Source organism: Grammomys surdaster, unplaced genomic scaffold (assembly GCF_004785775.1).
Source record: "Grammomys surdaster isolate TR1022 unplaced genomic scaffold, NIH_TR_1.0 362, whole genome shotgun sequence".
In the NCBI taxonomy this organism is placed as follows: Eukaryota; Metazoa; Chordata; class Mammalia; order Rodentia; family Muridae; genus Grammomys; species Grammomys surdaster.
In genome coordinates this window covers 1873258-1883974 of record NW_021604781.1, presented here as the reverse complement: position 1 = coordinate 1883974, position 10717 = coordinate 1873258, and the positions used below count along the sequence as shown (strand labels likewise).

The window sequence follows — 10717 nt, the reverse complement described above, 5'->3', positions numbered from 1 at the left end:
CAGATGGATGAATATGGATAGATAGACAGAGGAAGATGAAATGGATGTACAGATGGATGCATGGATGTAGCTGTCTATGCACCACCACCATGGGGCAGAAGTCACAGTGGAGTCAGAGTTACAAGAATCTGATCCGAGCACTTCCATTCACTAGCTGTGTAACCTTAGCTGAACTTACAGTAGTCATCTGTAGTGTTGGCTTAGAAGATCATTACACACACACACACACACACACACACACATGTGCACACACATGCGCACACACGCGCACACACATGCGCACACACACACACACACACACAGAGGCATTCTATTCAAATTTTAATGTTCTTTCTTGAGATCTCTCATTCAACCTTGAGCTTGTCTTCACTTGGGCAAAGTCTCTCATGGACAAGCCGAGTAAGGGTGGGCCTGGGAGTACCCAGATTACAGGTGAGTGGCCATCCTGACCATAGGGCGGGCAGAGGGGCCACTCACTCCTCATGTCTATCTTCTCCCCAGCTGTGATGGCCTTCCTCTTTGAACTGAAGGACCTGGTGGACCTCATGTCCATTGGTACCCTCCTGGCTTACTCTTTGGTGGCTGCCTGTGTTTTGGTCTTACGGTATGTATGGCTTCTCTGAATTCAATGACAAATGTTAAACAGACACTTGTGGCTATTTTAACAATGCTGACAAGTGGGTTTGTAAGTTCATAATTTCTAGGACATACTAGCTGAGGATGTGTGAGGTAGGTGCGATGTGGTCAATGGTACACCCAGCCCCTCCTCCATCCCCATCTCACTTATGCCCAAGCCCCTCCACCTGGTCCCCCTATTTTTCTAGCTAAATGTCCTAAGCTCCAGTATTGGTCTGAGTCTGGGATCAGAAACTTAGAAGGCTTAGGACAATGACTTCAGTAGGCCCAGTTGTTGGGGTAGATGCTCCCCAGGCTGCATCAGGAGAACAAAGGCCTATAAAACCAAGTTAGTACAATACTTATGTAGACTGTTTATATGTAGCTTCTGAATCATGACGTGGTGTGTATAACTTTCAGGGACACTGAATTCTAATTGTTTTTCTTGTGAGGACACTAGCTTTAAAGTGGCTTTAGGGCCAATGAAGCTTGGTGCTATAGTGTCTCACCCACACAGAGCCTTCCCAAAGCACACACCTGGCCTCCATCTTTGCTTAGACATAGAGGAACAGGCATCTGCTCTAGGGATAGCCTGAGGTGGCATTTGTGATGAGAACATCATTCATAGTGACTATTTGTCACACAGCCATAGCTTCTTTTCCTCTTTCAGGCCTTTCTCCTTAGAAGGCAAATAACTTCATTTTTTTTCAGCACCCAATTTCTATAAAACCCGGGCTGATCCCTACTGATGACTGCAGATTCAGCCTAAACTGAGTTCATGGACCTCTATTCAACTCTAGAGGCTCAACCCTAGCATGTTCTTTGAGATCCACCTACTTTCTTAATTGGCCAAATTACGATGCACGTGTGAGTCTGGGACGACCAGTTAACTAGCTTGCTACACTTGATACACACACTTCTTGTGCTTGGACGTGATTGTCTTCAAAACAATTCAAAAGGTACTCTGCTTTTAAAAGCTGCTGAAGACAGTCAGGTTGGGAAGGCAAGGAACACATGCATGCTTCATCTGCAGGTTGCCTGTGTCATTCCGCAGGCTCAGGCCTTTACCCGGCTCTGTAGCTACTCATGCCAAGGCATTTAGAGTTTTAGAATAGCTGTATCCAATTATGTGCTGCAGACAGAGATTACCCATCTTCCAGCTTGTAGTCGGTGGAACTTCAGCTTCCTGCAGCAAGCGGAGCCCCTAGTGCTACTGATAAGCTTTGTCCTCTCGTTGAGTTCTCGACAACAATGGTTTGGTGAGGAGTGACCTAACATTGTCACACTTAAGGGCCACTGCTACTTCCTGATCAAGAGACCCTCTCTGGGACACTTCACTGGGCTGCTTCTTGGGGGTTTCCCCATCAATCTACCCAGAGTGAGGACACCAAGGTTGAGAATTAGCCCAAAGTAGGAAGGACTTGACCTGTTCTTTTTGTTCTTGTATTGCTAGAGAGTGCACAGTTCTACTGGTTTTATGTCCTGTGTCCCAGGCTCCTTACCTTTGAATGCTCACTGAGAACTCTGATGTGTGTGTCCTTTCTTAACAAAAACAGATAACAGTGCTCATGCCGTGGGCATGTCTTCACAGGTACCAGCCAGAACAACCTAATATGGTATACCAGATGGCCAGAACCACCGATGAGCTAGATCAAGTAGACCAGAACGAGCTGGTCAGTGCCAGTGAGTCTCAGACAGGCTTTTTACCAGTTGCTGAGAAGTTTTCTCTGAAAACCATACTCTCACCCAAGAACATGGAGCCATCCAAATTCTCAGGGCTAATTGTGAACATTTCAGCCGGCCTCTTAGGTAAGAGCTCTTGTTTTCCTGGAAAGGGATTTGGAGTCTACCTCTGTGGTGCTGTGTGGCTTCTTGTCCACAGAAAAGAGAGTAGGGTAGGGATGAGGGAGATGGTGGGAAGGATGAGTATCTGCTTTGGTACCCAGCTATGACATCAGCTTTTCATCCTCATGGAATGAAATGGAGGACACAGTCTCCTTTTGGAGGATTTGAAGAGGGGTGTGTGTGTGTGTGTGTGTGTGTGTGTGTAAAATTTCCCCAATTCTAATTCATTTTCTCTCTCACAGCCGCTCTTATCATCACCGTGTGCATTGTGGCCGTGCTTGGAAGAGAGGCTCTGGCCGAAGGGACGCTGTGGGCAGTCTTTGTAATGACAGGATCAGTCCTTCTCTGCATGCTGGTGACAGGCATCATCTGGAGGCAGCCTGAGAGCAAGACCAAGCTCTCATTTAAGGTGAGCAGCTTGGTAGGCCTTTAGGAAGATACCAATGGGTCCCAAGTGTGGTTTTTCTGCCTGGAAGCTGAAACTCTGTGGCTCAGCCAGACCTGGGAGGTTTTTTTTTTGGGGGGGGGGGCATCTTGCCAGTTAATCTCAGGGACCCTCAGAGCACAAAATGTCTTGTTGAGCCAGGGACTGTCTCTAGAAGCAGAACCCCCTGTGTCTCCCTAGTCCTCAGTTAGTAGGGCATACCTTGTCTCTAAGGGCCTCTTGTTAAATATCCTGATGAATGCCTGGCATTGGTTGGCCTTGGAGGGTTACCAAGGCATCTGCAGTTTAATAATAACAACAACAATAATAACAGCGACAATAATAACAACAGCATCATAGTTTAACCTTGGGGATAAAATGGATATTCCTCTTCTAGTTTCTTTATGAGGAATATTTGGGCAATTCTGTTTGGAGTGGACTGTTGAGTTTGCCACCTCCCATCAGATCTGATGCTGCCTCCTGTCTCTGCAGGTACCCTTTGTTCCCGTACTTCCTGTCCTGAGCATCTTCGTGAACATCTATCTCATGATGCAGCTGGACCAGGGCACGTGGGTCCGGTTTGCCGTGTGGATGCTGATAGGTATGTGATGGTGTGTGGTTTGCTGAGTAACCCACAGTTGGTATCCTGGCTTCTCTCGGGATCTACTCTGTAAGACTGAGTATTTTTTCCTCCTGCTTCCTGACCGGCTACTTCATGTTTCAGAACCTGCCTCCTTTCACCTTAGATAACACGAAAAACCATGAGTAGTCAGTGGCTTGCTCTAAAATTCCTGATGTGTCATGGAAGCTCCTTCCCCTTTAGATAGTTTTCATAGGCTGTTGCCCAAGATAGTTATCTCCCCTGGTTTATCTTGAAGTTAAAGAAGCATGAAGTAAGAGATGGTTATTAATAAGGCACCGGTTACTCTAGATAGGAAGTCTAGGTTGCACCTACTTGGCCAGTACCTGGGCTGCCTGTGCTGTAGGCTCTCTCAAGTACCTCTGCCAGTAGGACCGCAGGCGTGGGGGTGATGGGAAGCCCTTGATGGGTCAGCAGCTTTCTTGTATCTGATGTAAGACAATCAGGGCTTGAGGCAACTTGGAGATTGGGTACAGTTTAGTCCGAGGTTGTCTGCTTGGATGCTGGCCAAGCCCTCACTAGGGCTGATGTTGTGTCTCTCCCTACCACCAGCACTCCACCCTGCCCCCAACCTCCACCCCAGGCATCTGACCTTGGGGCTGTAGGAGCTCTGGTTTCAGTCCTTCTCATTTCCTGTCTGATGGCCTGGGGACTAGCTCTGGGACCCTGGAAGCTCATGAGAAGCACTTTGCATTATTTCTTCATACATTCCAGAGGCTGGCCCTCATTTGGCTTTAAAATCTAGAGAGGTGCCCACAGTTCACTGTGACCCGTTTCTTGGTGGTGGAGGTGTGGGATCGTCTCCTGAACAGCCCCTGCCTTGGGTAGCTGAGCCTTCGGGACTGCATTCCTGTGTAGGTCGCACAGGCGACCCTGAGCCACGTGCTCACAGCCCCTTGTGGGTCAGTTGTTTGAAGCATCGCTGCAGATGTAGAGAGCCCTGGATGCTGGGTCAGTACTGTGCATCGTCCTTGTTGTTGACTGTCTCCTTCAATCTGATGAGTTACTTAGAAAAAACAGAACTACTAAGCCAGTCTAGGCAGAGAGTACCTGCTAGAAGTCCCAACCTGGGAAGGAACAGTGTCTCTCTGAGGCCATCTAGTGGCGGACAGCAGCTCAACATCTTCTGTGACCTTCCACTGAGCAAGTTGCAAAGGGAAGCCCCTGTGCAACCACTCAGGATATACATAGCTTTATCACAGTGAAAACAGGACAGTGACTTTGACTAATCTCATCCGGAGCCTGGTGTTGCCTCTCTGGGTGTTGACGTCTACCCGGGCAGCCGCTGCAGGTCTGGCAGCCCTGCCTGCTCTCTCCATCCTTCTGTTCTCTTTTCCCTTAGGCTTCGCCATCTACTTTGGTTATGGGGTCTGGCACAGTGAGGAAGCGTCTCTGGCTGCCGGCCAGGCAAAGACTCCTGACAGCAACTTGGACCAGTGCAAATGACGTGCAGCCCCACCCACCAAGGTGACAGCGGTTGACGGGTGCCCGTAGAGGCCTGGGACCCACACACTCTCTCTACTCATGCCTCAGGATCAGCTCACACCCCCAATGTCACCAAAGCTGGTTTGCAACATTGGCCACGGCTGACATGGCCTGGTCAGACAGCCCTGCAGCCAGCTCATGAGATCTGGTCACTTCTGGACAGTTCCTCGGTTTTCTCATCTCCCTCTGAACAAAGAAAGCAGCCCTTCTCCCTGCCAGCTGGGCGCTTTGCTGCTGCAGGCCCAGCAGAAGGGAGGCCCCCTTCTCTTACTTGGGAAGCAGGCCTCCCTCCCTGGGACCACCCTGGTATTGCTCATGTACCCTCCAGATGCCTGGTGAGCACCCCCTGTCAGCCCAGGACAGCCTCCTGACCACAAGATGCAAGACTATCCCAGTGAGGAAGCATGTCCCCCAGCAGTGCTACCCAACAGCCAATCAACTGCAGAATACCTGAAGAGGAGGAACACGCCCGCACCTTACTGCTCTCAGGCTGGGCTAGTAGGATGGGGTCCCAGTCTACATAGAGGCTTCTGTGCAGACGCCAGCATGGTGTGAGCTGTTCATCTCGAGCACAGAAGATGGGAGATTCCTGGAGTGAGTGATCAATAGTATCAAGATGGGACGGCCAGCTCTGCTCACGTGGACTAGGGCAGCATTATCTAGTTTTATCCCTAGCAGGCCTGGCTCGGCTTCTGCTGTTCTTGGCACCTTGTCCCCACTGTCCTGAGTCACTGGAGCACCAGGCTGTATCAGTAGGGTTATGTCACTCTTACGGGTCTTCTAAGGTTTTTCAGACAGATGGCACTCAATGTGGGGTGGTGACAGGATCTGTGTGGCCTCTTATATCTGAGGAGTGCTGTCCTGTCCTCGCCCTGTTGCTTGCTCTGAATCCCTCCGCTGGAGTAACTTGGGGCTTGATGTTACCTTGGAAGATAGCCAAATAATTACCGAGTGCCATGTCAGCTTGTGGTTCAAGACGTGTGGCCTGCACAGGAGAGGACTTGGGGTCCTATTGCTAGTCCTCTCGTAGCTGTGGTGCCTTTGCCTGCTGCTGGTGAGAGTTCTACCCTGGCCTGGACCTTATGCTTCCCAAATATGCCTTCATTTCCCCTCCCCCAAGCTCCTTATCTCTCTGGGTGAGGCCCTAAGGCCTACAACTCCTCACTTACTCTGTGTAGATTGAAACTCGGGTGATAGTGCTGGTGGATTCTGGGAACCAACAGGGCACCCCCTCCCCACTCCCACCCCCCTCCTTGCCATGTCGGGGTGGGGAAGGCTGATGTCTTAGCCTAATGTCAATGTTTTTAAAGCCTAGCTTTCTTTCCTGTCTGGCCTTTGACCCAAGTCTGGTGGAAACAGGCTGGGTAAATGGACGACCCAGTCTTCCTCTCTACTCTGGAAGGTTCTTGGGAATGGCAAGAGTTAGTGGAACTGGACTGGCGTGTAGCCTAGTGGTAGGGCACTTGCCTAGCCTGTGCAGGGTCTCAGGTTCCAACCCCAGCACAACAGAAAATTAGGGGAAATTAGAGAAACCGCCTGGATGCTGGGTCAGCCAGCAGAGGACAGACGAGCAGCCAAGAGCCAGGCATTGTACCAGGTGTCTCAGGCTGCCTGAGGAAACTTCAAAGGGAGTATTAGAAGACCCTAAATGTTGAGTTTCTAAAGGTATTTAAAGTTATGTAGATTGGTGCTGTAAAATATTTTGATAAATATTAACTTATTTTGTTCGGGTCTTGATTACCTGTTGTCTTCTTAGGGCCTGTTAAGTATCTGTCTGGTTTTTTTTTTTTTCCTTGTTACTTACATAGACAAAGAGAGAGTGAGTGCCCAGTGAGGTGTTGGGAGAATTTTTTAAACTTTACTGTCTTTGGCTTCTTTTTTGAGACAAGGATTCACTCTGTAGCTGGCCTGGAAGAGGATATTGCTGCCTAGTCTAGCCTCTGCCTCAGGCTCCTGAGTGCTAAGACCATGGGTGTGTGCCACCACAACTCCTGCTGAACTGTCTGTCTCCTTGCTTTCTGGATGAAAATTTCCTGTCTAAGGTAGCCTAATGATGTGTTTACAGTAGCCATCTCAGCCAGCAGCCTGGACCCCACCAAGGGGAAGGGCGGATCTAGGGGTTTGATCCTCCATCATCTCTCCTGAGGACCGCAAGCGATGGTGGCCGATCTGCTTCGGTGTGCGACACAGGAGCAAACACAGGCCCTGGCTGGGGATGCGGTAGGGCTGGGGGCATCCTGTACCCACTTCCTAGTCAGGAAAAGAGGGTCACTTGCCTAGTTAGTTGGCCACCGAGCTTTTGCTAAGATTGGACAGGTACCAGGGGAGCTTTGGGGGTGCACAGGAACAATGACCCATGTCGTCATGCCTGCAGTGAGCCTCTAATACACTTTTTATTACACCCCCAGTTCCTTCTCCTAAAAGGAAAACACAAGCCCCAAACTCAACACACATACACACACATCCCTCCAGAGCGGCAGGAGGTAGTGTCAGGTCTCCTAGCCTCCTGCCCAAAGAAATGCTCAGTCCCATTGGGTTTCAAAGCATGGCCAGTATTTCCTACCTGGTTGGGACTTAGACATGCTAAAGACACATTCCCATGCCGTGTTTATCTTCAGCTAGAGTATTCACATTGGAAAGACACGTTTTCCCAGGAGCGTGTACCCTTCCTGTCTCTTGGTCTAAGATCATGAAGAAGCCAGTACCCAGGGAGCTATGCTTAGGAGTGGGGTACAAGATCTCTCCACCTTTCAGAAGGTGGCCCCAGTGGTGTTGGTGGTAGGTGGTGTCTACAAAGACATTAGGCCCCCCGTGTATATTTGTGGAAGGGTGGATATATACCTATGCCCATCCCCCATCCCTGCCCATAACCCTACAACCAGGCCTTTGTGGATTTATTTTGAAAACAAAGAAAAAGTAAGGGTCTGGCCCTGGGGCAGTTTCTGGAAGATTGCTGTGTTTATACTGTTCTCAGTTGCTCACAGTTTGGTCTTACAATATGCAAATTCTTCCCAGTCCCCTGTGCTGATGACTTAGACACCACATGCCAACCTCCTGCCTGAGGCTTGGTGGCCACAAGTGTCTGCAGGACCTTGGGGGACATCAGGCTTCTCCACATGCCACTAGTGGCCAAGGCTTGGACATGCCCCCTCTCCCAAACACATTTGGCACAGCCAGTGTGTGCACACCAAAGGAAATATGTAGCCTACTCCACCTGTACTGTCTGCTGCTCTCATGCTTGGGGCTGGGAACACCAGTGGCCATGTTTGTACCTTGGTCCTAACCCCAGGCAGACGTTCTGAATCAGATGTTGTCCATAGTCTCTCAAGCAAGGAACTTGCCCAACACCGGAAGGAGCTTGCAAACAGCAGTGTGAGAGACCAGGTTCCTGGGATACTGTGGACATGTCCCACAGGCACACTCAAATCTACTGGCAAAGCCATGGCCACTTCGGGCCTGTGTACCTACCTACAATGAAAACATGGCTGGCAATTTCACCAGGGCCCATCCTTTCTGACTTGAATATCTCATGTTCCCACAGATACTTATTTTATTCTAATAAAAGCTTACAGGGTTTTTTTGGTACCCAAGCATTAAAGAACTGTAGTGGGGATCTAAGTGCCATGGTGCCCATCCCTTGGGGTGTTGGTAGTGATGGAAACAGGGATGCTTGAGTCCATGTATGGTTGGGCTAGCGAAGGGAGTGGCCAGACACAGAATACATGACCCATGGAACTATTACAGAATAAGTCAGCACTGAATATCTGTTAACGTGTGGTTATTGACACAGTGGTGCAGGTAAAATGTGCTATACCCCAATTTGGTTAGGATGAAATTTTTTAAAGGCAAAACCAAAAAACCTACCAGCTGGTTTTCACCTCCCTTACTCTGGCCAGGGCTTTCTGTATCCACTGCTCCATTGAGCCAGGGAATATGGTATAGCCAAGGGTCTTGGGACATAGTGATGACCAAGGAGCCTTCCTGGACCATTCTGTTACATGTGCTGAATGGCTAGCTAAAAAGCCCAGGGAGAGATGAAAGACCATGTCCAAAAACGTTCTCAGGACGCTGGCATGTCCAGCCGGGTCAGGAAGCAAGATTTAGAAAGATACATCATGCAAACTAATTTATTGACAAGTGTTACCTTTTGTGTTCCTTGACAAGCTTTTTGAGTTTGGGACTTATTTTCCCATTTGAGAAGTTATAATATATCTTTGTATTTAAGATATTTACTGCTTTGTTTGTGCCTTGTAGCTTTGGTGGGGTTAAGGATCACAAGGGTCTGGATACTAACGAGGGCTAGTTTATTAGCAAACCTGAAGAGTTGTGTGGTTTCTCCAGGACAATTTTTTTTTTATTTCTACTGAACATGGAGCCATTATTAAAAGAGTTATGTGTGGTTTTTCATTATGTAAATTGTATATATTTTTTTGCTTGTTTGAGGTTCTATTTTTCTAATAGTCTTCTTACAGTTTCTTATAATGATGACATTAGATTAAGTCTGATACTAACTGTAAATCAAGCTGGTCTCTGCTGGATTCCCGTGGATTAATTCAATTTTGTTTTTAGGCCAAGTGCAGGTGTCATCCACCACCCTTTTGAAAAAATGTGAAATGTATGTGTCCCCTCGTTGCTGAATACGTTGTACACTGGCAAAACCCCTCCCATACTTCTGTGTTGTAAAATCAAAGCTATTTTGTGGTACATTGTCTCATGCTTCTGCAGATGCTAATAAATCCTGTCTGGCTTTCATGCACACTGTGATCTCAAGTGGGCGAGCAGCTCTTGCCTGGTTTCTGAGCATGTTCATTCTGAAGGGTCAAGGGTCAGCGTGTTGGGTCTGGCAGGCATCTTCGGCATCTTTCTGCTACATCGGATGTAGCTGGTGGCTTTATTTCTATGGAGTGGATTTTTCTAGAAGCCATTTGGGAAAGGCTTTAGGCCTATACTTCTGGATCCTTGCTGTCTCCCTACCTCATCCCTCCAGACTCACCTGGGGTTAGGGCTACAGAGTTCAGCAGCCATCAGACTTAATTCAACCAGATGACTTGGGTCTCAGCAAAACCCCCGTCCACAGACACCAGAGGCTTGCCCCTGCTGTCACACATACCATCTTGGAGGAAACAGGTTTTATGTAGAACACAGGCTGGGGATGAGATTGTAGTTTATCTAAGGGTGGTTGATAGCACATTCCCATGCACTCTATGGAAGGACACACTCTTCATTCATTCATTCATTCATTCATTCACTTGTAGCACAGGAGACAAGTTCAGCTGACTTGATAGTGGTGGTGGCAGACGCTCAGGAGTATGATTCTGAGCCGTCCCCACCACATATGCCAGATCAGAAATAAGTGTTGGGAATAAGGGAACATAAGAAGATTCATAAGGGTACACGTCACACACCTGAACTACTACCTGGGGCGTAGATCTCTGAGCTTGGGTTTGAAAACAGTGGTGTGCAGTGTTGGGTGGAGTAGCAATTTGGGGATTTTGGTTTCTTTAAAAAAACACAGGGCCAGGCGGTGGTGGCGCACGCCTTTAATCCCAGCACTTGGGAGGCAGAGTCAGACAGACTTCTGAGTTCGAGGCCAGCCTGGTCTGCAGAGTGAGTTCCAGGACAGCCAGGGCTACACAGAGAAACCCTGTCTCAAAAAAACCAAAAAGACAAAAAAACAAACAAACAAAAAAACACAGAACTATTGTAAG

At 48.5% G+C, this 10717-nt stretch overlaps 1 protein-coding gene across 2 annotated transcripts in view; it reads left to right on the top strand.

Moving 5' to 3' along the window:
• The window catches only part of Slc7a1 (solute carrier family 7 member 1), a 75391-nt gene extending 65618 nt beyond the window's left edge, over window positions 1–9773 (top strand). For both annotated transcript variants that reach the window (XM_028779808.1, XM_028779807.1), the window contains exons 8-12: window positions 502–604; window positions 2207–2424; window positions 2703–2869; window positions 3377–3485; window positions 4867–9773. In XM_028779808.1, coding sequence (XP_028635641.1) covers window positions 502–604; window positions 2207–2424; window positions 2703–2869; window positions 3377–3485; window positions 4867–4970 — 701 coding nt within the window. In that variant the 3' untranslated portion in view covers window positions 4971–9773. The remainder of the gene's footprint in view (window positions 1–501; window positions 605–2206; window positions 2425–2702; window positions 2870–3376; window positions 3486–4866) is intronic.
• Window positions 9774–10717: the final 944 nt, after the last annotated feature.